The sequence below is a fragment of the Mycteria americana genome, chromosome 1, assembly GCF_035582795.1.
Source record: "Mycteria americana isolate JAX WOST 10 ecotype Jacksonville Zoo and Gardens chromosome 1, USCA_MyAme_1.0, whole genome shotgun sequence".
Taxonomy (NCBI): domain Eukaryota; kingdom Metazoa; phylum Chordata; class Aves; order Ciconiiformes; family Ciconiidae; genus Mycteria; species Mycteria americana.
In genome coordinates, this window is record NC_134365.1 from 68,201,672 (window position 1) to 68,226,305 (window position 24,634).

At 49.8% G+C, this 24,634-nt stretch overlaps 2 protein-coding genes across 9 annotated transcripts in view; one reads left to right on the plus strand and one right to left on the minus strand.

The window, feature by feature from the left end:
- The first annotated feature begins 507 nt into the window (after positions 1-507).
- DDX11 (DEAD/H-box helicase 11) lies at positions 508-19,735 on the plus strand. 2 transcript variants are annotated; one of them, XM_075504048.1, is made up of 26 exons: positions 508-684; positions 958-1,194; positions 1,562-1,648; positions 3,283-3,440; positions 4,585-4,630; positions 5,174-5,281; positions 5,856-5,943; positions 6,415-6,617; positions 7,201-7,353; positions 7,458-7,504; positions 8,302-8,381; positions 9,701-9,745; positions 9,862-9,929; positions 10,468-10,506; positions 10,984-11,107; positions 11,636-11,773; positions 12,251-12,363; positions 13,672-13,744; positions 14,079-14,182; positions 14,970-15,119; positions 17,097-17,165; positions 17,316-17,416; positions 17,839-17,923; positions 18,520-18,595; positions 18,777-18,931; positions 19,057-19,735. In XM_075504048.1, the coding sequence occupies exons 1-26, from the start codon at positions 619-621 to the stop codon at positions 19,084-19,086; spliced, it is 2,643 nt and encodes an 880-aa protein (XP_075360163.1). In that variant the 5' UTR covers positions 508-618; the 3' UTR covers positions 19,087-19,735. The 2 variants fall into 2 exon arrangements, with proteins under 2 accessions (XP_075360163.1, XP_075360171.1); XM_075504056.1 differs by having other exon boundaries at positions 11,639-11,773; positions 19,057-19,733.
- A 558-nt stretch (positions 19,736-20,293) lies between these two features.
- Positions 20,294-24,634, minus strand: part of WASHC1 (WASH complex subunit 1) — a 45,214-nt gene continuing 40,873 nt past the window's right edge. For all 7 annotated transcript variants that reach the window (XM_075504116.1, XM_075504128.1, XM_075504102.1 and 4 more), the window contains 5 exons: positions 23,491-23,695; positions 22,846-23,010; positions 22,329-22,487; positions 21,624-21,692; positions 20,294-21,050 (listed from right to left, as the gene is read on the minus strand). In XM_075504116.1, the coding sequence (XP_075360231.1) occupies positions 20,899-21,050; positions 21,624-21,692; positions 22,329-22,487; positions 22,846-23,010; positions 23,491-23,695 (750 nt within the window). In that variant the 3' untranslated portion in view covers positions 20,294-20,898. The remainder of the gene's footprint in view (positions 21,051-21,623; positions 21,693-22,328; positions 22,488-22,845; positions 23,011-23,490; positions 23,696-24,634) is intronic.

Sequence of the window (24,634 nt, forward strand, 5' to 3'; positions counted from 1 at the left end):
GCGGCCCTCCGCCCGGCCGTGCGCGGCTCTGGGGCTTCGGGGGCAGCAGCTGAAGAGCGGGAAGCGTCTAGGGAAAGGCACGGGACGCCATCGGCGGCGGCACTGCGACTCTTCTAGGGAAACGCGGTTCAAGGAACCAGCTTTAGGGCTGCAAGCTCAGAACAGCCCCAGTTTTTCAGGTGTCACGTAGGAGGAGCCAGGGCCCGGCGAAAGGCCGGGGCCCTGGGGGCACGCTCGGCCCGCGGGAGCGGCGCGGCGAGGCTGCGGCTGGGCGGCTCCGCACTCCCGCCGTCCCTGCCGGGGGAAAAGCACCGCGCCCGGTGCGGTGCGGTGCGGTGCGGCCCGGCCCGGCCCGGCCCGGCAGGTCAGCTCCCGCCGGCCCCCGAGAGGCGCGGGCCTTCCGCCGCGCGCCGGCCGTCACCGGGGCGTCACGGGAAGGGGGCGGGGCGTCTCCGGCGCTCGGTTCGAAGCGGGGCGGCGGCGGCGCGCGGGATGGAAAGCGGGGCGGCGGCGGGCGCGGGGTCCGTGTGCCCGCAGGCGGCGGGCGGGGCGGCGCCGGGCCCGGTGGGCGGCCGGTTCCCGTTCCCCTACACGCCCTACCTCATCCAGGAGCGGTTCATGGCGGCGCTGTACAGCGCGCTGGAGGCCGGCCGGGTCGGGATCTTCGAGAGCCCCACGGGCACGGTGAGGCAGTGCGGCGGGACGGCGGCAGCCGGGGCCCGGGAGGCTGGGGCGGCGGCAGGGGGCCGTCACCCCGGAGGAGGACGGAGGTCCCCTCTGGGGGGGGACGGGGGGGGACGGTGGTACCCGGGGAAGGGGGCCAGGTCTGGGCCTGATCCCGCAGGGAAGGGGCTGTCACCCAGTGGGTCGTCCCTGTGGAGGGGCAGCGCTGTGTGGGCGCCGGTGACAGCAGTGCTCCAGCCACGGGAGCCTCATCTGGTTCATTTTCTACGGCAGGGAAAATCGCTGAGTCTCATCTGCGGGGCCCTCTCCTGGCTCCGGGACTTCGAGGAGAAGAAGCAGCAGGAGGAGGCGCGGCTTCTGGCACTTGAGGACAGTGGGCAGGAGGGGAAGAAGGAGCTGGCTTCAGCTGAGCCAGGACGCCCCGACAGCAAAGACACCACTGGGGAACCCGACTGGGTTACGGCATTTGTGCAGAAGAAACAAGAGCGGGACGTGGTGGACAGGCTAAAGGTTAGAAATGCTCATATGTAGAGGATGGGTAAAATAACGAGGTGTGAGGATCGGAAAGGCTGATAGCCTGGGTGATGACTGGAAAAACAAGTGAGGCAAACTGTGATGGTGGTCTTTGTCTTTCACAGGAGTTTGTTTCAGTTACGAGGGATGAGGCATTGCCGTGCAGGTTGCATAAGATAGGAAACTATATTACTCTGAACATGGTAACATATAAGGGGCGTGCGCCCCAGGAGAGAGGGACTGTGTACTGACAATTTTGTTTCAGAGTTAATTTTTTTCGATATCCAGGGAATAGGAAAGCAATTATACCCAGAGTTTAGGACTAAATGCGCTTCATCCTTCCTTCGCTCTCCCTTTATTTTAGGAAGAGCAGATCAGGAGGAAAAAGCGAGAAGATCGTCTTGAGAAAATTCGCCATAATGTGCAGTTAAAATATGCAGCAAAGAGAAAGGTGAGTTGTCCCACAGAGATTAGAACTTTCTGTTTTGGTTACCTTGAGCATTCTTCATACTTGCTTACCATGAGTGTTCTTCATACTTGCTTACATCTGCAACTTCACTCTGAATTTTCCAGCCCGTCTGTTTGGGGAGCTCTTCGTATTAGGTAGCTGAAATTGGCCATCCAAAATTTTTGGTTAGACTTTCTTTTTAAAGTACAGATATGAAAAACAACTTGTGCATAGAGAACTTCCTGTGATGATGCTTGTGTGTGGATAGAAAGGGCGTGTGTTCTGACGGCCTTCTGGCCCTCTGCTTTTGTTTTAAAGTCTTTAATACTTGGATTATTTTTTTTGGAAAGCTCTCTGTTTTATCAGCATGTGTGAACACTCTACTTCTGGAATAAAACATGTAGAACTGTGATTAAATTTAAGATCATGAAGAAGATCATTTAAGATCATGAAGAAGACCCCTCCAAAAAAGCTGGGTCAGGCTTTGGTTGTACTTTGCCCCCGCTAGGGAATGATTGTATTTGTTTACTTTCATAGCAAATATGATTGTATTGTTCAGAAAATGTCTCTTTTCTACATATAAAAACTTTACAGATATATTTTCCTGCCATTTAGATGGGTGAGCTGGCTTCAGTATTCTTGACTGTAAGAGCTTTTTGATGGCATGAGTCAAACTTCTCAGAAATACCCACTTTCAGGTCCCCAAACAGGCAGCCTTGTTAGGCTGCCAGGCTATTAGTTTCTAGTGTGCTCCATCTCAAGTGCTGTGTTATGTTTTGGTCAACTCCTGTCGAAAGGATATGGCAGAAATAGCAAAGGTTCAGAGGTGAATGGCAAATAAAAAACAAGTGGAACAAAGAACTTTTGTCTCTTAAAAGAGGATGAAGAGCATGTGAAATGAGAAGCATGATAAAAAGCAAGAAAACAAATGCGAGAAGTATTATAGAGATTTGGAAAAGCAACTGATTCATCTCTTCTGTAGCCTCACTAACTGCATTTCTTTGTAATGCTGTGGTAAAAGAACGGTCATTGAAGTTAGAAGATACTGTTTTCAGATTGAAAAAATAAACTTTTCTTTATCAGAGCACAAAGTTAATCAGAAAACTATTCTTCAACAGTTTAATGGAATTTTTTAGAGGGGTAGGCCTGTGTTAGAATAAGAACCACATAACTGGAGGAAAAACAGCAAGAGAAGTCTTGTGCTCTGCGTTCTAAAACAGGTGCTGAGTTTATCCTAACTTTGAGTTAAGTGTGGACAGAGTGTTTAATTATGTCCTTATGTGTTTGTTTGTTTGGGTTTATTTACATACCATTTTTCTCAGGCAGACATCTTTTATGGGCCACTTTAAGCAACTAATACTGGATTACATGGATATTGTCATTTCAGGATCTATTAGTTCAGTGGGCCTTTTGCATAGAAGGTTCTTTATGTTTTCCCCTTCATATATGTCTGCGTAGGCAAGTCTTTGGTTGTTGGTAACAGCTGCGTTCTGTGGGGCTGAACAGCTTCAGACACCCTTGGTGCATTTGTTTGTCCTGCGGGGGTTTAATCAGCAAGCCATCCCCTGTGTTACAGGTAACGTGTGTGCTACCTCTCTTTCTGTATGAGAAATAATGTGATCATGTGTGCCTTTCAGAGATCTGAGACGGATGAGACAAAGCGCCTTCTTCAGCTCAGCAAGGAGGTTCTTTCAGAGGGAGCTGGAGTGGATGTTCTAGAGCAGCTGGATCACAACGAGGAGGAGCTGATTCTTGCTGAATATGAGAGTGATGAAGAAAAGAAAGTGGTATCTGGGTAAGGGCAGCGACTGAGGGGGATCCATGCCAAGGAAATACTTTCTGTATCATTTTTGGCTTGCCTTGATTAAAGAGATTTCACCTGTGATTGTGCCGATCAGGAGTTTCTCCCCCATTCAAGCCATGTAAAGTAGTGGTTGTTCTGAGGGTTTGTTTGCTTAATTGGTTGGTTTGGTGGTTTTGGGGGATTTTATTTTGTTCTGTTTTATGTTGTTTTTTTAAGCTTTTGTTAGACTGATCAGAGTGACCTGAAGTGTTTTCTGAGAAAGTCCATCTTTCTTAAAATGTGTGGCAATGTCCTGCCTTTATCCATGCCTGGTTTCCCAAAGAATGTTTCTGGATGCTGAGTGAATGACTTGAGATCAAGTTCCTTGCATTAGAAAATCAAAGTGGAACTCAGGGCATCAGAGGAAGCTGTCAGTCCTGCAGATTAACACTGGCATCTTTTGATACTCTAAAGGGAGACACGTTCACATTTTTAAAGACCGAGCTTCAGCATGAAAACCTCATGCACACTTTTCTCTCTTGTACATTTGCTTTATGCAAAAAGCCAGAAGCCATACTTCAGCATGAAAAGTCAAATACATTTAAAATACAAATTTACTAATTAGTATCTAGACAGATCCTCCTGCCTTAAAAGTTGCAAAACACTTAACTACTTCATTTATATGTAGTTTATGAAACATTAAACTGCTGTTGCCTTTGAGGAACTCTCTGGCAGCTAAATATCTTCCTGAAGCTTTTCTTTATGCAATAGCTTGAGGGTGGTAAATTGTCTCTAAAGGGAAAGTTTTACAAAAATAAATAAATAAGCTCACCAAAGAATAGCATAGCACTTGATTAGCTTATGCCCGGGGCTTAGAAGCCCCAGATTTAAAAGAAAAAAAAAATTCTTGAAGTTGCTAAAGACACAGCCCTACAAACATTTTTCTTTTAAAGAGCAAGGCTTGACTTGATTGTGCACACTTACACTATTCTTAAAAAGTAAATTTTTCTTTTACCTCCTGAGTTAAGATCTGAGGCTCTTCTCGAGATGACATAACCATCTCTCTGGAGACCTCTCTCTTGTAGTAGAGCATCATTTGATTCTAACTGTCAGTGATCTGCTGAAAGAAAACTGTTTGAGCTTTCTCTTTTCTTAGGCTGGAAGAAGATGATGATGATTTGGAAGAGGAGCATGTGACTAAGGTGACATGAGGAAAGTAAATAGTGCCACCTCATAGAACAGTGTAGGAGTGAGCAGAATTATGGCTTCCTTGCATGCTTCCCAGAGTCATGCGGTACAGAAGGCTTTAGGAACTAGCATCCAAGAACTGCCAAGTTTGTTGATAATAGCAACCAGTTCTGCTCTGCTCATGTCCTTCTGGACTACACTGGCTGCCTAAGCAGCCTGCTCTGCTAACACTGCTGAATTTTTGCTGTGGCTTGCTGTAAAAGCACACTGCAAGAAACACTTTTTTGTTACTCTCCAATGGTGAGTCCCTGCTATTATAGGGACCGTGGAAAATTAAATGGAAACAAAGGCAAATGCATAGGAGAAAGCAAAGATAAGGCTGATGGCCTCAACAATTGTAAGGTGACACTCGGACATGTGCCTTCCCTTGTGTTTTTGAAGGCTTGAGCAAGATTAACCTTGTCAAGGTGCTTGGCTGTTGCCTTGCAGGATTGGTTGTAGGTAGGGGATTGGCTTCCATGTTCTTCTTGTCTTCCCTTTGTTCTTCCTCATTGTAGATTTACTACTGCAGCCGCACTCACTCCCAGCTGTCTCAGTTTGTGCGTGAGGTGCAAAAAAGTCCTTTTGGCAAAGACACACGTCTGGTCTCGTTGGGATCCAGGCAGGTATGTGCTATTGTTCACAAGGGACCCAGAGTGCGTGTTAACTTAATATGAGAGACTTGGCAAGGAGGTGTGTGGATGTGATGCCTCGGAAGGCATCTCGAGGATTGACTGAATCTCCCATTGAGAAACTAAAGCAGTCAGGAGTGGTGACACAGATCTGTGTGGTGTACATTTTCCTGTGAGCTGTGTTTTGGCCATTTACCCTTTGATGTAAATGCAAAAAATCTGTTTTACCTCTTCTGATGTGGAATATTACAGGTGTCTGAGTCACTGGAAAGGCGTTCCTCTTAGTGTTACTTCTGGCAACATTTTTTAGAAGCTGTTATGTAGCGGTGAGCCATCTCAGTGCACCTTTTCATGTTTTTTTTTTTTTTTTTTCTCCTTGCTAAGTTTTTATGGGTTTTGAGCGTATTTGTAGCAGTTAGTATGCACAATGCCTGATCGATAAACTTTTCCATTTCAGAATCTGGCCTGAGATTGCTTTAAATAAATGTTTTATTTTACAGCAAAGGGAGCACAGGGGGCACTCAGTGCTTAATGACCCCCTACCACTTCCTCTCTTTGCATGTCCAAGAACCTGTGTGTGAATGAGGAGGTGCGATGCTTGGGGGCTCTCCAGCTCATCAACGATCGCTGCATGGAGATGCAAAAGAACAAACATGGTAGGAACACTTCCAGCCTGGAAAAGCAATCGCTGGTAAAGCCGGTATGAGAGTCTGGAGACGGTGTGCTCTGCTAATCAGTTCTAGGGGGGGGAGGAGCTTGAAAATGGCAGGTTGGAGGAGCAGAGCTAGAGATCCTTAGTGCTTTTACTTTCCTTGTCCTCCAGGCTAGGATGCTGAGATCTGTATGTATTTTCTGAGTGCCTTAAGTTGGTCAGAACTCCCGCAACAGGGGGGTACTCATCTTTGTAACTCAGTACTAGAAATGTTGGAAGATGTTACATGGCTAAATCTAACTGGCAAGAGTAGTGTCTGCTGTGGAGATGGAAATGTTACTGCTGAATAATTTTTAAATAGATGATAGGTTAAAAATACACATGACAAAGCCTGCTTTGAAATCCAGGAGGTTCTGCAAAGTGGTTGTTTTAGGCTATGTGTTGCTCATAGGTTTCTTTCGATTTCTGCTGTTAGAAAAGAAGAGTGATGAAGAGATGGAAGGGAAGAAGAGACGTGTGAGTCGCACCGTATGCCCATTTTATTCCTATGAGCAAATGCAGTTTCTCTGCGATGAAGTTCTAGTGGAAGTGAAGGATATTGAGCAGTTGGTGGCTTTGGGAAGGGAGGCCAAAGCCTGCCCATATTATGGGAGTCGATACGCCATTCCTGCTGCTCAGGTAAGGTGTACACACTTTTAGCGGAATTAATGCCAGGGCCTCTCAGAATAAACCAATTGCCTGCTCCCTCCAGTACTGTTACTTAATATTGTGGGAGTTTGTAAACAGGCTGTGTTTCTGTCAGCTCTAGTTTTGCTGAGAAAGGAAAGGAAAAGAAGAATACCCATTTGTAGTTAATAGGGAGGCTGTGAGTATGTCTCAGCATTCGGAAATACTTGAAAGGCTCAATAACTCTGAGGCAATACTGACAGGCGCATGGGTGTAATCTTAGCTCTTGCCACCACTCTTCTTCCTTGCTTGGTTCTCTATCAGAAGATGTGCTTTCAGTGCTTCGAAGGAGATTTGGAAGGTAACCTGAGCCGATATGCAGTTGTAGCACAATCACTTCTCTTTAGCTTACATCCCAGTGCCCCTCTCAGGCATGTGCTCCTGTCTCTCTTCCTACCTTTCCCATAATAAGAGTAATTAACTTGACTGAATTCTGTGAGGCCATCTGATATGGGTCTTTAATGAGTGGTTGGGGAGTGCCCTAAGTTTGTAAGGATGAGAGCTAGAATCAGGGCAGTGTGTGCTTCTCCTGTAGCTGGTGGTGCTGCCCTATCAGATGCTCTTGCATGAACCTACCAGGAGCGCTGCTGGGATCAAGCTGAAGGACCAGATCGTAATCATTGATGAGGCCCACAACCTCATAGACACCATCACCTGTATCCATAGTGCGGAGGTCAGTGGCTCTCAGGTGAGTCATAGCCTGGCCTCGTAATCGTGAGTGAGTTCTGCATCCAGCAGAGCGCCCTTTCTTGACTCCTTCGTAATAACAGCTCCTTTTTTTTATTCGTGTAGCTGTGCTGTGCCCACTCCCAGCTGTTGCAGTACATGGAGCGATACAGGTGAGGGTCTCAGAGGAAAACAGCACACCAGTGGCAGGCAGCATGGATACCATGGCTTGTTTCATGTCTACAGGGTCTTTCTTGCTTTTCCCCAGTGGGAAGTTATTTGCATTAATACTTCTGCAGATGAAAAGCCACTTGCTTCATTATCACTGTCTAGAATCCGTCTAAGTCAGACTCCTGGGGCTGGTATTAAGCAGTGAGAAGGGGGATACCCTGAGGATTCTGGCTTTCCCTTATACTCTCAGTTCCTTTCTTACTATCTCTCTCTAATCGCTCCTGCTTTGTGATGCAGAGTTTCAAAAGATTCAGTCTTTCATGTCTCTCCTGGACCTTAGTCTTTCATGTGCTGACTGGCATTATGGCAGAGGCAGTAAGCTCTGAGGAGAAGGAAGCTATATGTGGTTTTTGGCTCTGGCCAAATCTTGCATCTTGTCATCCCTGCAGTGGTTGATTATTGTGCTCAATGCTAATAACTTTGAATTTGTGGAGCTTCATTGCAACAGGGACTTGAGACGTCACTGCCATTGTAATAAACAAACTGTAATTAATGTGTGAGGAGAAAGGTGATGGTAGGAACGGCGTGGGGTGCATGAGTGAGTGCTCTGGGCTGACCTTGGGCGGGATGTCCAGGGCTCTATGCCCTGTCACAGGGAGAGTGAGCCTGGGAGAAATCATTCTTGATTCCTGTCTCCCCAAAATGAAGGGGAGTTCAGGTGCTTGTCTCTGCAGCTCAGCTGCTGTGAGTCAGTCCCTGAAGATGTTTTGGGGCCTAATACCTGTCTCATTTTTCATAGGAAACGTTTGAAGGCAAAGAACTTGATGTACATTAAACAGATCCTGTATTTGCTGGAGCGGTTTGTGGTCGTGCTGGGAGGTAAGCAAACCTATTCTTTCTCCAGGGATGCTGATAGACTCTGAGCTAGTTTCTGCTTCCTCAGGGCACTGTCTCCCTTCCCCCTCTGCAGAATCTGTGCAGAGGTGTTGCTCATGTATAGGTTCAGATACCAGTAATTTTATTTCTCAGGCTGTTTTGTAATACAGGGATGTCAACTGGTGTCTGCCTGAACCTCTCTCTTTGTTTGATTAGCTGAGGAGCAGCAGATGACATCATAAATTGGTAGAGGCAGTTTCCCTCTCCTTCTGTGTGGTTTTCATACCTGATTTGAGTGGGGATGAGGTAGGGTGCTAAGTGAGGAATACAGCAGATGTGTGACAGTGATCAGGAAAGCACAAGAGCTGCACAGAATAAATCTCCTGGGTCATCCGGTGGCACAGCCTCTACCTGTGTCAGGCGTGCCTCTACAGAATGAATCTTTCTTCAGTGGTGCCTTTCCTTTGTGAAAGAATATTGTTTTGCTGTGATTTTTAAATGCACGGCATTTGCAGGGCTCCTTTCCTCTAACAATCTGTTTGCGAGACCTCAGTGGACTTTGAGGACAGCCTGTCATAAGTTCATAAAGAACTTTGTCCTTGCCCAGGGGAAATGCAGCTCTTTGGGGCGGGGGCCTGGTGGTGCTCTCTGCCCTTCTCTCAAATGTATACTTCTCTTCCCACCCTGTTCCTGCCAGTCTTCTCTTCCCCACACTCAGTTAAGTGCTTTCATTAGAAAATGCAGCCTGTGTACAGCTTCATGATTGAGGCTGCAAAAGTGAGATGTGAGGTGGGTGCTAAACACTAGGACGTTAAACGCTAGGACATAAAACGCAATGAGTGGCAGTAGTTAATCCTGTTCTGGCTTTCGGGGTCTGGGCGTGGAGCTGTCCTCAGGTTTTCCCCTCTTCCCAAACGCCTGCCAGCCTATGCACCTCCCAGCTCCCCGCTGCTGCATTGAGGAGGGGTGAGGGATGAATTGCAGTCCCTGTCCCTTCATCTTTGCAGCATGACAACTACGTAGTGTGTGAGCATTTGTATGCACCCACCCTACCTGCTGCCTCCTGCTACAGAAGGAATGTAGGTGGTGTTTCTTAGGATGCAGCAGCACACTTGTGCTACAATGTAGGGGTACCCTACAGGGGAAATTAAAACTGAGCAGGAGCTGATGTTTTGTCTGTATAGCTACATTTTGCAGATGTATAGTTATTTCTTGGGTTTTGTCCTGGTGCGGTGTCCCTTTCGGCTCAGTTGTTAGTCTCTTGCTTAATTTTAAGACAGACCCATTGTAAGCCTTCCTTGAATCGGTTTCATGTTTTACAGGTAATGTGAACCAAAATCCTAGCTGTCAGGCAGTTTCCCAAACAGGTAAGACTGGAATGAAGACTGCAGCCATCAGTCAGGGACGTGGGGGTGGGCAGTGAGGGGCTGCAGGCCCAGCAGCTAATAATTTTTATTCTCCTTCCACCCCCCCTTTCTTTCAGGGACAGTGCTAAAATCCATCAATGACTTTCTATTTCAGAGCCAGATTGACAATATCAACCTCTTCAAGGTAATGCAAATGTTGTCGTCTGCTAGGGCACAGGTGGTGGTGACTTGTTCAAGGTTATCAGGAAGCTTGTGTGAGAGCTGGAAGTATAGCCAAGGTCCACATGGCAGAATCTGCTTTCTAGATTCTCCCCAATGTATAGATCTTTTCTGCTGCTGTCTGGATAACAGTGCATTAAAGCTGGATAGGTGGTCTTGGGGTAGAGGGAAGCCAGCAATTAAACATGTACGAGTGCAGAGGCTGTCTGTAGGCAAAGCTAAACTGTAAGGGTTGAGGGTGAAGAAATTATACTACTCCAGTAACCTAACCCATCCCTTGAACCTCCAAACACAGCACTTTAACACTGTGTGTTTCCACTCTGGAAGCAATGCCTTTGTAATTAACTGTTGTCTGGGAGGCAACACTGATGAAGAACTGTGCACCCCTCCCCAAGAGCACGGCAAGAACAGCAAGTGATATCCCTGCTGGACAGGGATCAAGGGCAGCAGGATGGGAGAAAGGATGCTGAATGCTAGTTCATTTTTCTGCCTTCCTCCAACAGGTTCAGCGTTACTGCGAGAAGAGCCTCATCAGTAGGAAGGTACTGCCCCTGTGACTTTATGGTCAACAGCGTTCAAATGCTGTTTCACACATTGACTTTGAAGTGGAAGATGCAGCAGCTAGGGTGGGAGCCCGTCTTCTCCACCCTGCCCTGCAAACAAAGTGGTTCCTGCAAAAAGCACTGTATGGGCGGGTTACCTTTTGCTTGTACGGCAAAGAAGCATACAACATGGTGTACCACAGTATTCCGGGGGTGCTAATTCTGTGCTGCTTGGCCTCAAGCTCGCCAGCCTGGTAGGCTGCACTGCACTGGGGGAACAAGCATCAGAGGGTTGTTTTGGTTTTGATTCAATGAGTGAAGGAAAGTAATGCGAGCTCTGGGCTGATAGATTCTGATTGGGCTGGTTTGTGAACACCTACCAAGGAACTTTTATCTGTGGCAGTCCAGCAAACCTGTTTTTATCTTGTCCGTTTCCTGCTGTTGGTAGTCTTAGTCTTACTGGCTTTTGCTTGGCAGCTTTTTGGGTTTGTGGAGCGATACGGAGGCCCTGCCACAGCTGTGAAGACCAACAAGGAGAACCAGAAGTTGGCTGGTTTGCAGAACTTTCTTCTGACCCTCCAGCAGGGATCTGATAAAGAGGGTGAGTTCAGACATCCTCCACTTGTGCATCTGCAGACAAAGTGAGGATGTGGAACCTGCATCTATCTGCGTGAGGAAAGGGGAGAGGCAGATTTGAAGAGCGATAGACTGCAGAAGCTGTCCTGCACAGGTTTTTTTTAATATATGTGACTAGATGACCTAGGCAACTATACATATGATTGGAAGATCTCCTGAGGTCCCTTCCAAGCTGAGTGATGCGATTCCATGTTTACACTGCATGCACTCAAGCTTTGCCCTGCTGTGACCTGCTGGCTCTGGGCTCTGGGACCTGAGCTACCATGGGTAGCTCTGTTTAGTGGTGCCAGCTACAAAAGCCAGATCCTTCTTTTTTTTCCTGGCAATGAGACAGAATTTGGGTTCTCTCCTTTATTGGGTCTTTGTTCTCTGCCTGCATATGTTAGACAGGTATCATGTTCCTGTAGAAAGGACCCATCTATATTTTGTGCTTAGTCCCTGTCTTCAGAAATGTGGCCTAAGTTGCCTGCCTCTCCTTTTCTCTTCTGGCCAGCAGGTACCCTCCAGAGTCCTCCTGTGGAGGCTGAGAACGACCAGCTCCGAACTGCCTCTCCGCTGATGCAGATTGAAGGATTTCTCTCAGCCCTCACGAATGCAAACCAAGATGGCCGAGTCATTCTCAACAGGCAAGGTACTGGAAAGGGCGAGCTGGGGAGAGGTGGCATGACTTGCAAGCAGGGCACTTCACTGGCAGTGAGGGAAGAGATCCTGAGCCTGGGTAGAGCCTGCAGCCCTGCTGGAACATATCGGTGCTGTCCGTGATGCAGGCTGGCAGGTTCGGTCTGTGTGAGGACTCTCATGAACCCGAAGGAATTTTTAACCAAGGGCATCAGGGCCAGGGTTTGCAGAGCTCTTCTCCCACTTTGGATGTCGATTTTTGTCTTGTGATTTATTGCACCTCATCCACAGCTCCAGGAAGATTAGGAAGCAGCAGGTAACTTCCAGGTTGGCATTACCTGCTGCTGCCCCTGGCAGTGTTGAATAGCAGCAAGTCCTTGTTTTGAGAGGTGGGGACCTGCCAGAGTGCCCAGGACAGGAGGGAGAATCTCTTCTATCCCTGAGTGTGTGTCACAGCTAGTTCCTGATGATGTCTCTCTCCTTTTCCCAGGCACAGTTGGTCAGAGCAGCCTCAAATTCCTCTTGCTGAATCCAGCTGTCCACTTTGCCAAGGTGGTGGAAGAATGCCGTGCTGTAATCATTGCTGGGGGCACCATGCAGCCGGTGAGGGAATAAGGATGCTATGCTGGGCTCTCAGGAGCTCTCTGGTGCTGCCTGCAAGCAGGCGTGGAAAGATAGCAGCTTCGCCCCACTGGGATGTGCTGCTCTTCTCACTTCCCATGGTGTGTGTGGGAAAAGACCTTTCCTACTTACCCTTTTATCTCCCCGGTACAGTTTCCCTGCATGAGGCATCACGCTGCCTGTTTATGCAAAAAGTTGTAGGTGCGAGGGCAGGATTGCCCTTGTCAGCCTTTCTTGCCCTTCAAGATGATAGAGGCTGAGGCTGAGCTCATAGTCGGTTGGAACTAGCATGGGTAGCAGTCAGAGGACCTTGTAAAACCATCTGACCTTCTAAAGGGACAGGGATCCCACAGGGACCATCCCATAGGGGATCTTTCAGAAAAATCAAGACTTCAGTCTTGGTATGGTGGCAGGCAGCTTATCACCCTTCTCCTATTGCTGTAGTGCCTAAGAGACAGTGTGTTTGTGTTGCACAGGTGCAGCGGAGTGTGTCAGTTAGTTACGTTTATCCTGTTCCTGGACATGAATGTCCTGAAATTTCCTCTCTGCCCTTGTCGTGACAAGGGAGGGAGGGAGGGTGTGAAGTGCAGGACCTCCTTTTTGGAAGGCCACCGTTCCAACTTTGAACCTTTCAGACTGCAGCTTGGAGAGAGGATGTGGTGGCAGTCCAGGCTGTGGTCTGTGCAGCGTTTGGGGGTCCTGGGAATGGGATTTTGGGCCTGGGCAGGTCTGAAATTGGGGTGCGTTGGGCCGAGAGGCTGAGTGGTTCCAGGCGGGGCACCTGCCCTGTGCAGGGGGGCCATGGCAAGGCTCAGGACCGCGGGCACTGAGAGGTGAGGCCCCCGCTTCTCGCTGCCTCTTCTGCTTGGGCCGGCTCGAAGGCCCGCCCCGGGCGCCCGGCCTGGCCTGGCGGGGGCGGGCGGCCGCGGTACCGACACCGCCTCGGGCCGGGCCGGGCCGCCGGCAGGGGGCGCTGCTGCTCCGCGGCCGCCGGCGGCGCGGCGGGTTCGTGGGGCGGCGGGTTCGTGGGGCGGCGGGCTGGCGGGGTGCGTGCAGGGCCCGTCTCCTTCTGCGCGCCCCGGGCTGCAGCAAGCCTGCGGCCCTGGCTCGTGTGCTCAGCGTGCCCACGCCCTTGAGCGTTTGCGTCACGGAGGGAGCCGGTCTCCCCTGTGCCAGCAACCCACCGGACGGAGCCGACCAGCTCTCCCTCGACGCTGGTGCCCAAGGAGCAGTGCCAGCGTTGCTGGTGTAGTGTCTTTTGGGACACTCTCTTTGGCTTGTGGTTCACAGGTGGCTGATTTCCGAGAGCAGCTGCTGTCCTGTGCTGGTGTGGACCCTGCACGTGTCGTGGAGTTCTCTTGCGGTGAGTGTGCCGGGGTGGCAGGGAGGGGTCGTAATCTGTCTCTGCGGGACCCGAGTGTTGCAGTTGGCCTTTGGTGCTGTTTCGTCAGCACTCGAAGCAACGCGGCATCTTTCATGGCAGCAAAGGGGTGCTAGGTCCCTTCCCCTCTGAGCTTCCCCGGTATCAGCAGGCAGTGTGCTGTGCCTTCTGCCCAGGGGCTCAGGGAAGGGAAGTCGGAGCAGCCGAGTGACTTAGGCAAATGTGTGCCTCGCTGCACGCAGCTAAAGCTGTTCAGCGAGTTGGGTTTGTGCACGCAGCAGTGATGTTGACTCTCGCTACTTGTTTTTGTCTCCAGGACATGTGATTCCTCCAGAGAACATTTTACCCATAATCCTCTGCAGTGGTCCTTCCAACCAGCAGCTGGAGTTCACCTACCAGACAAGAGACCTGCCCCAGATGGTCAGTCTTTCCTTTGTTCCCTTCCTTGGTATCTCTTTTTTGCTTCACGTGCTTATGTTTCGTAGGACAGTGTGCTCTCTGTTTGGAAGGTGGGCTGATCAAAAGCCATGGCAGGGGAAATCCATGGGATTTGGGGCAGGTGTGTTGCCAAATAATTGGGAAAGAGGAGCAGCAAAAGGGGTTTTGAGCTGCCTGCTTAGAGGTGGCTGTTGGAGACGAGGAATACTAGCAACTCCTGTTTGGCCGTACTGAGATCCTGCATTTGCATGCTGGGCATCAGAAGGAGATTTCTGGCTGTGCTTCACAGTTTGAAGGGCTCAGTGACAGTGGAGCATGGCAGCCCTGCAGAGCGCAGCCCAAACCATAGGGGCAGCAGCAGATGTTTCTGCACTTTTCCTTCTTCCTTTGGGGGGCCAGTAAGCACCCAACGCCAGACCTGCTCTGCCCCTGCTGAATCTCCACCAGATGTGCTAGCTAACTCTTCACATCTGTTCTAGTGTGACAGGTCCCATCCACTGCAACAACACACACAAACCCTCCTTTCCTGAATGACCACTGCACAGCAGTAACAGAAACCCTGGATTAGGAGGAGAGGCCAAGCAGTGAAGAGCTTTTTGGTGATTCCCAGCTCCCCTGGAGAGCTCTCTTAGGCCTGGCATATTTCCCACGTTTTTCCTTCCCCCAAGGCATGTCATAGGGGAGATGTGATCCTGGGATTGAGCACAGTATTGGAGCGGCATTAGCTGGAGCTCCTGTCAGCTGCAATGTACTCTTGTCTCTCTTGCAGATGGATGAGACTGGTCGAATCCTTTGCAACCTGTGCAATGTGGTCCCAGGGGGTGTGGTGTGCTTCTTCCCCTCCTATGAATATGAGAAGCAAGTGTATGCACACTGGGAGAAGACAGGGCTGCTCACCCGCTTGGCAACTAAGAAGAAGGTAATTGTGCAGCCAGGGGCAGTTACTACTTTAAATGGAGGTTTCAAAAATCAAACAATTATCTATGCATTACAGCCCTCTCTTGCTGAGTTGTTCTCATACTCTGCACAGCAGAGCAGAGCGGATGTTTATCTAGCCAATCCCTCCATTAATGAATAAATGATACTTCCCGGGCAGCTGATCACTGAGCTGGGATCTAAATTAGATTAAATGCAGCTATAGATTCTTTAAGTGCACAGTCTGTGTAGTGGCCATGGGGGGAGACAATCCTCACTTTCCATAACCAGCAAGCTTGTTCCTGTGTGGCTGGGGGGCTGTTCAGGTTGAGCTCTCATAGGGAACTTGTTTTTCCCAGGCTCAGCTATGTGCCTGTTGAACACAGACCAGTACAGCTAAGAGCCAGGCAGAATGGGCCCAGACTGCAGTTCATAGGACAAATGGTGTTGTTCTTCTGGTGGAAACGCAGAATGGAGAATGGAAAGACTAGCAGTGGTGACTCCTGTTGAAGAAGCGATGAGAAACATTAAATGGGGAGGTCACTGCAAATATAAAATCTTTGCAATTTACTCTCTCAAGTATTTGAACTCTTGCAAGTATTTGAAGCTTGAGTATTGAAGGTCAGGCAGTCCAACAGTCTCAGGGTGTGGGGCAGGGATCTTGGATCATGTGCTGGGGTGGGGGGTGAAAGAATTACATGTACCCTGGCTGTGACTTCTGTTTACCAAAAGCTAAATAACTTACTATGTGGATTAGGAGAGCACATTCCCAGGTAATCCACAGCCTTGGTACAGGCATTATGGCACGTGGATCTGCCTGTAGGGTTTTGTGGTGGAAGCATTATGCTTCAGCTTCTCCATGTGTTTGTACAGCTATCACTCATAGTCCTTTCAGGCGTGTTCTGTCAGGGTGCCAGTGGTCTGCCTGGTGCCTCCAAGGCTTTGTGCCACAACCACGCAGCTTGCTCTGCCTTTCAACTCTGATTTGTTCTTGTTTGGCCTTTGCAGTCTCCAGCAAATTGGATATGTGTTAGCAAAGCAATTTGGTGGAAGTGCAGCAAGTGTGACTTTCAGCTGCCCACACATAAGATCATATCATAGCAGAGGAAGGTTAAAGTCTTTCCTGAGGTGGCTGTGGTGAGATCACACTGAGATTATATATGAATTACACAGGGAAAATTAATTTAAAACAGAGGATTAAATAGCTATTGTTTAATAAGTTAAATAGTCTTGGATTATATTTGTAATTGCCAGTTATTTTTCTACTGAAAGACTGATTCTGGCTGGTAATTTGATAGTACCTCTTGCTAACCAAGAGAAAACACATCCTATAGGTTCTTCACTGTCACAGAAAAAACAGGTGTTGCACCTCTTGTTTACTAGGAAAACAACTTATGATTTAGGCCACGGTGCAGCATCTATCAAAATGCAGCTCAATTAACTTCAGGGGCTTTCAGTAACTAATTAGGCATGCTAGAATAACATAAAGAAATATTACTTTGCGTATGCTTTGCATAGAAAACTAATTTATTCACTGGGCAAGGGGAGCTATTACTTAGAATTAACTGGTGATTTGAATTGATTGGTCCTGTCACTGTCCTCCAAGATCTTGCAGTGGGAGGGTCTCCTCACCCCACGGGACGTTTATTCATAGGTGGAAGAGGCGCATGTTGCTTTCCTGCCTTTCAGCTCTCAGATGACTTCTAACTTCTTGCAGAATTAGACAAGCCTGCCAAAGCTGAAAGAGAGTGTTGGAGGGGCAGGAGCGGCTGCTGCTCCCTTCAGAGCCCAGTTGAAAAGTGCTGCAGTGAGCAAGCAGTGCTTTTCCAGGGCGGAGGGGAAAGGTGCTGGGTTTTCAGGCAATTTGCCCTTCCCTGATCTTAGTTCCATGTGCTGTTTAATGGCATGGGAGTAAAATGGTTTGCTTGCTTTTAACTGTTTGCTTCCCGTTGCTGCAACTGACGCACTGTGCCTGTGACAGATCTTTCAGGAGCCTAAGAAAGCCAACCAGGTGGAGCAGGTGCTGGTGGAATATGCCAAGTGCATAAAGGTAAGCTGAGCTGGCAGGCTGGTGGGAGTGTGGTATCCCAACCTTGTATGTGAGTGCTGCTAAAGAGGGCTCTAGCCCAGGTGTGGGAGTGTTTCTGAAGCACAGAAATCTTCCCTACTCTGGTTTAAGTTGCTGGTCCTTCTCCTGCAGCGCTGTAGTCAGGCAGGGGGACAGTTGACGGGGGCCCTGCTGCTTTCTGTAGTTGGAGGCAAAATGAGCGAAGGGATCAACTTCTCCGATGACCTGGGAAGGTAAGGCAGCTGCTCCTTGGAAGGTGAGCACTGGGCTTGTGGTGCGGTGACTCTGAGCAGGATGGACACATCAGTACTTGCATAGATAGAAAATGCTGGGGAGCATGTGGCTTGGGCTGATGCTGAAACCAATGGGACCAAGTCTGCTGGGTGGTGTAAAACCTGCTTGTCCAGAGTACTTTTCATGTGAGTAATGCAGTTAGGCTTGCTGTGCTAGATAATCCCTTGTTCTGGCACCCTGAATCCCTCTGCAGCTTTCTGTTCAGAACGTGCTTGTCAGACTGCTGTGCTTTATTGCCGCCTTTGGATTTCAGGGTTGGCTGTCTTTCAGGGGTGCAGTGACCTCTAATTTATCAGTCTATTGGCAAAGTGCGCTAGGATGAGACATTAAGAATAATGCTGTCCTCCCTTGCCCCTTGCAGGTGTGTGGTTATGGTGGGAATGCCTTACCCCAACATTAAATCTCCAGAGCTCCAGGAAAAAATGACTTGGCTTGACAAAACAATGGTAACAGAGACACTTACACCTCTGCCTCTTTCACTTTGGCTTTTAAGTATTAACTTTCCTCCCAGCACACAAGTCCCAGGGCTGCCTTCAAAGATTTTTTTTTTTTTTTTTTTCCTTTGAGCTTGCTCTCGTTTCCCAGGTTGTGGTACTGAGAGCATAGCCTTCTCCATGCTGGCCCTAAACACAGGGAAGAAGCTCAGTGGAGGGAAACACCACTGGGGCTCCCTGGGAACACTCTGTTCCAAGGGGAGCAAGGTCCATTCACCCCAGAGGAGGTGGCAGGGTGGTAGAAGCTGCTTGCCAGGATCACTTCTTCTTTTGTCTCACTTGTTCTTTCTCACTGCCCACTGGAGATGCTGTTCCTGGGCAGCTGGGGACAAGTTTTCTGCCTTTAAGTGGGTCTTTGTGAATACTCGACCATAGATAGTTTTCTGACTGCAACCTTTCTTCTGCCCCTCCTTACTCTCAGCTTGGGGTCTGCTTGGCCACCCACTCACGCTGCAGGGGTAAAAGCATTTGCCTCACTTTGTCATTAAGACTCCCTAGTTTGATTTACATCTGCCTCACGTTCAGTCTTACCTATTTCTCCTTTCCAGCCCAGAGCTGCTGGCCAGGCACCTAGCAGAGTGCTGATTGAAAACCTGTGCATGAAGGCAGTAAACCAGTCGATAGGTAATTCATCCTTCCTTGGACAGGCTGGGGGAAAAGAAATGTGACTGCGCTGAAGTAGGAGGGTGGGAAAAAGGACACATTACCTATCAGTCTTAAGTACAGATGATGGGAACATGAGCTTCCTTGCCTGAGAACAAACACCTGAGTGGGCCATTTTAATGTGGTTGTACACTCTGTACAGGCAGAGCCATTCGCCATCAGAAGGACTTTGCAAGCATCCTGCTCCTGGACCACAGGTACGCGCGCCCTGCCATCTTTAACAAACTGCCGCAGTGGATCAGGGAGAGAACCCAGGTGAAACCTGCCTTTGGATCAGCGTTTGCAGAGTTAAGAAAGGTCAGAACTTGTACCTTATGTACTGCTACCAAAACTGTTTTCCACTGTACTCATCTGTACTTTTCTTAAACCTTCACTTTAGTGTAAGGTCAGGGACAAACTGTCCTCTGTGTGTGTGTTCCTAGTTCCATCGAGGGAGGTCAGACGCTTTGTGATGCAGACCAGAGAACAGGCTGTAGGTCAACTCTGTGAGCTGCACCTCTGAAGAACACCTGAAGCAACATAAGTTCCTGCTTTTCTGTACCAAGGAGTTTGTGAATCTCCACCTTCTGCCTCCTTTGTGGATGTTTGCTGTTTGGTATCTGAGCGCCATGATGGCAAGACAGCCTTCAACACTGTAACCAGGAAGGAAACATGTTGTAGGTCTGAAGCAGGTGAAGGTGGTAGCAGCATGCTCCTATTTGTTTACAGCTGTTACGGTTTTATTTAAATTGATTAAATATTTTCAATCCAAACACTTAAGTATGGGGGGTATAATTATTTTGACTGAATACATCTGTCTTTTCCCATCAGCCACCAAGTGCAGGGGGCTTGATGACCAATGAAAACATAGTTTACAATTCTTGTGAGAAGCTCTCTAGGGCCATTAGTTTGTGTGATGTTAGAATTACACAGTCAGAGGGGTAAGACATGGGGCAGCTATGGGTAACAGTTCTAACCCCCTTCTTTCTACCTTGCTTCAAGCAGTCAATAGATTCAAGCAGTGGTTCATTCTTTCAAGGGTAATAAAGATATGGCCGTAATACAGCACACCACTTCTCCTTTGATCATGCTTAAGCACAGGATTTCTCTGTTCTTTTTACTGCCTAGGTTTTTGCATTCAAAGTAACTTTCTGTGGAAAATGATAAAACTTTTTTTTTTTTGCATAACTTTCCTGGGCTTCTTTCCTAGGTCATGGGTTAGTGCTGGAGGGCAGCGGTAACAACAGGGACAGCTATGTAATCCCACAGCTCTTTCTGTTATCCTGAGCAAGTCTTCTCAGGAGCTGTTTTGCCTCCTTGCCAGTTTTAGCAGCTGGATTCTACCTCTCAAGGCTCTTCACAGTGAAAAAAGCACTTATAATTAGACACAGAGCTGGTACCCACTCCCTGTATGTTAATTAGCCCCACAGGGGAAGAAGCAGCTGCTTCTGAGAAATGTCCACTGTGAGCCTCCTGCCCCTTCAGTGGGTGCAAAGCCCCCCATCTGGCACAAGCTCTGCCTTAACCCCAGTGAGGCCCCTTGTAACAGCTGGTGCTCTCCAGCACTGTGGCTGGTGGTGCTGGGTTGTAAGGCTAGCCCAGAGAGTGGACAGCTGGGCTTTCCCTTAAGACACTCTTAATTGAGCATGCTTCCTGCCTTTACTAAGGTGAAGGTTTCAATGACCTGCTTCCTTCAACTTTATTGATATTTTCAGACAGCAACAGGCAAAGAACTACCATAAGCCAGGTAGAGAAAGAAACCATCGCGTGCAGAAGCACCAGGAGTTAAACCTCCATGAAGGGACGCGCACACTCATTCTCTCTTCTAGCAAGAACCAAGCAAACAGGAGCTTCAGCAAGCAAGCAGCAAGGAGACAAATGAGGCAAGGGCTGTTTGCCTGCAAGATACGCTTTTGCAGTCATCACCAGTCACATTAGGAAAGAGTGAGGGCCCTTTAAATCAGGAGCATAGGCTGCCCCACTGCCCGCCAGCTAAGGCAGGATTTATTGCGCCAGCATGAGCAGTAGCAGCAGCATTTGAGTTGGAATGTAGTATTTGGGGTGGAGAATAGCAGACAGCGACAAACCCCTCTCTCATGGATAGCTGTAACCTCCACAGTGGTTAGTTAGCTCGTGTTGTTCCTGCTCCTCTTGAAGAAGTCATGACAGGGTCCCCCTGCCATGCCAGTGCCCACCCTCCAGGAGGTACTTCCACAGGCTGGTGTCTCTCAAAGGTGCTTAGTTCAAAAGTCCTGGGATTCACACTGACGCACAACTGATGCCATCTATGACTCCCAGTCATCCTCATCCTCCTCACCCACAGGCTGCTGTGGGGGTGGGAGGGGTGGTATTGAGTCCGACATACGAGCAAAGGCACCAGCAGGACTTCCGGGAACATCAGGATTTCCAGAGGCTCCCGGCCCTTTCCCTGAAATACCTGTGAGAGAAGGAAAAGCACCAGTGAGTGACACCTGGGGACTAGAGAACATGGAGGCTCAGCAAAGGGGAGGGGAAAAACACACCTTGTACCACAGCTCCCACCAGCACCCAGGTGTCCCAGGCAAACAGAACAGCAACACAGCCCTGCACAAGGGCTCATTTAACTAAAGCTCCACCTGAGCAAGTCCATGCCCTCCTCTGCCCTGTGCCAGACCCTGAGGGGGTGACACTGGCCCTAAATGCCCCGGGTACTTGCCAAGGCCTCAGGACAACTAGGTGCCTCCAAGGGCAAGGGGCCCAGCTGCCCCAGAGCTGCTATCCGTTCCTCACAGGTAGCTTTCAGAGCCTGTCCCCTGCCTCAGACACACAACCTCCTCCAGTGCCTCCAGCTGGACTTGAGGTGGAGATTCACCTGCTCACCCTCTGTAAAGGCACTCCCAGCCACGCTGTGGCACCAGGGAAAATGTCTCTGTTCCTGTTTCTAGGGCTGTGGCCGACGAAACTGAGGTGGCCAGAAAAGGCTCTCCCTCTTTCCTAGGGAGAAGGAGCAGCCCACTCTGCAGGACAGTACCTTTGCGCCTCAGCACCAGTTTGTTGAAGAGGTCTGACATCAAATCTCCACCTTGTCCTGTAGCTCTCACTGAAACAGAGCAAAACAAGTCAGACAAGAAGCAGTATCAGTCTGAACCTAGCACTACAGTGAAAGCATTCTCCTGCAATACTGCCTTCAGATTAAAGAAAAAAAACCAAACCCAAACCTCTACTCTTGTATCACGCCCCTAATCTCTCCCACTATAGTCCAGTTTCAGGTCAGGAAAACACCAGGCACCACAGTGTATCTTCTGGCGAAATCCAAGAGTGGAATTTCTTGAGGGGCAAGAGGGGCTGGGCATTTGCAGTCTCATTCTGCCAAACCAGCTCCACCAATACCCTCTCCAGCTACCTAACTGGCTCAGCCCTGCCCCTCTTGGCCCCAGGGTTTCCTTTGTGTGTCTACCCCCATGCAGCACACGTGAAACTTTACATATGCCCTGAGACAGAGCAGGTCTCCATCAAGAACGTGAATGCCCTTCTGGCACATGGGGTTTAGCAAGTTCACAGAGCTTTGGCTGAATGGGAAACACCTGAGACCTACACCCACCTGTGAGGAGAGACACCACCTTTCCCCTCTGCATGTTCAGTGTGCTCCTGGCTTGCCCATCTCCCCCCAGACCTACACCTCCCCAGCCTGGGCCAGACAGCAAAGAAGATCAGTTCTGCCACCGAGCCTCAGCACCTTGTTCTTGTTCCTTCTGCTTCTTCTTCTCCAGCTTCCTCTCCTTGACACTGCGGAGGTTGGCCTTCCCGATGCCACCAGCCTGGCGGATGGACTCCAGGAGACTGGCACGCCCAGTAGAGGGGTTCACCACCTCCTTTGGGGCTCCCTGGACCAAAGCTGCAGGGACAGGAACAACAGGCAGCAGCTGTGGGTCAGTGCACCAGCTACAGGCCCAGCCAAATCCCCATGGAAAGGGCTGCTCCGATACCATGCCAGCTTCTGCCCGGGGCTGTGAGCCCAGCCCAGACACCTCTCAGTGACAGACTTACACTCAGCACAGCCAGCAGGAGCCCTGCCAAGGGGGAACTGAAGGCTTGCAGCTCCCAGGCAGGCAGGAGCCACTTCCCACCGCAGCTTCCTTCCTCTGCTGGAAGGCTGGGAAGCCACAGGGAACCAACCAAGGACAGGGGCTGAAGCCAAGGAGTCAGAGCTAGATTCTGCTGGTGAAGCTGTGGAGATGCCCAGATGTCCTTACCTGCAGGCACTGCATTGCTGCTCTCCTCGCCCACTGTCCGGGCTGGCTCAGAGGGGGCTGTGGGCTGGGGCAGGGGCGGCGGAGGAGGCACAGTAGTTGGCATAACAGGAGGTGGTGGGGGAGGTGGTGGTGGAGGCGGCGGCAATAGCTGAGCATTTTGAAGGTCTGAAAGATGAAAGAAGTTGCATCTGAAGTGTCCCAGAGGACAGCACACTGAGAGCTTCAGCTCAGAGCTTCGTATGCCTCAGCAGCAACAGATCAGAGTCCTGCAGCAGAGCACTCCCACCCTGTGTAGCATCTCTTAACAGCAGGCAGGGCCAAGGCAGAGTTTGAGATTCCCCTACTCTGCCCTCCCCAGCTGCATCCCACTCACCCAAGGGCATCCCGCCAGGCTGCCACGAGGCCAGTCCCTGCACACCGTGCTCCCTCCTCCCTAGCCATGCAGAGGGTGAGGGAGGTGAGGGGCCTGGAGTCTGGCCACCACTTGAGCAGGTTACAGCTTTGACTCAGGCCCAAGCACAAGCCAGAGGTATCTCCAACATCCATCTTGAAATCTCCACCAAGGAACTTTCTGCCTTGTCTCCATCTTCTAGCAATCCCTGCCTTCCTCCTTCACAGGGTCCTGGGAGCAGGGATTGGAAATACCTGGTTGCAAAGGCTCCACCGACTCAGTGTTGAAAGTGGGCAGTTCTGGAATAGCACTGCTAGGGGCAGACGGTGCGATGCCGGGGCCCAGATCAGCACTGTACATGAGATCTGCAGCAATGCCAGGCAGGTCTGGCAGGTAGGATGGCACATCAATCTCAGGGACCTGGCCCAGATCTGGCACGTAGAAGTAATTTTCAGCTACCTATAAGAAACCCAAAACAAAAAGATAAGGCAGTGACTATGCACTTGCTTTCCCTTGCAGCAAACAGGGGCACTGCAGGGACCAGCCCGGGCGGCAGTCAGAGCTGGGCTTGCGTGCCTTGGTACAGTGGCCACTCATCAGCTGCCCCTACAACTCTGTGCTCTTGTCCTGTGGCAGCTCTTCGTGCTCAGAGGCTACCCCTGCAGACCAGGCTTGGAAAAGGGAGGCTGCAGGAGGAGGAAGAGGTGCAGGAACTTCCTAGTTTCTTGCAAGTGGACTCTCTCCTCCTCTGAAGGTTTCATGCACCAACTTTTGCAGCCTACATAAGCCAGTCCTTTCTCCTCCAGAAGAGAATGGTGCCTGAACCATTTCTGAGATTAAGATGCAGGAGAAGCACAACCAAGTAGCTACAGAGGTTTGATTTTGTGTTTAACACACAGGCAAAAGAGTACCAAAGGTGTGCTGTGAATAAAGGGTTTTGTATGCTATATACACTGCTATCTCCTCTGGTCCAACATGATGAGCAAATGGCTCCCAGGCTCCTTTCCCTAGCCCCAAAACACACATTCAACCATGCACCAGCAAAGCTCCAGGTACAGCCACTACAAGGTGTTGGGTACAAGGTCAGTCGTGTTGGGACAGCTGGGCTGGTGCACTGCCTGCCTCATGCCCACACCAAGCACAAACCCTTTGCTCCGGCTGGCTGGCCCTTCTGTTTGCACCAGCACGCGCCCCTTCCCAGCGGGAATGATGGGGATCAGACCTCCTCCCAGGCACCTTCCAGCCATGGCACCTTACCCTCAGACTTCTCACAAGGCTCAAGACTTAGCACAAGGAGGATAATCAAGCGATGGAGCCTCCAAACTCCTCTACAGCCCTGAGGTCTAGCAGCAAGGTGAATTGATACTACCCTACTCTTCTCACACCACTCAGCAAAGG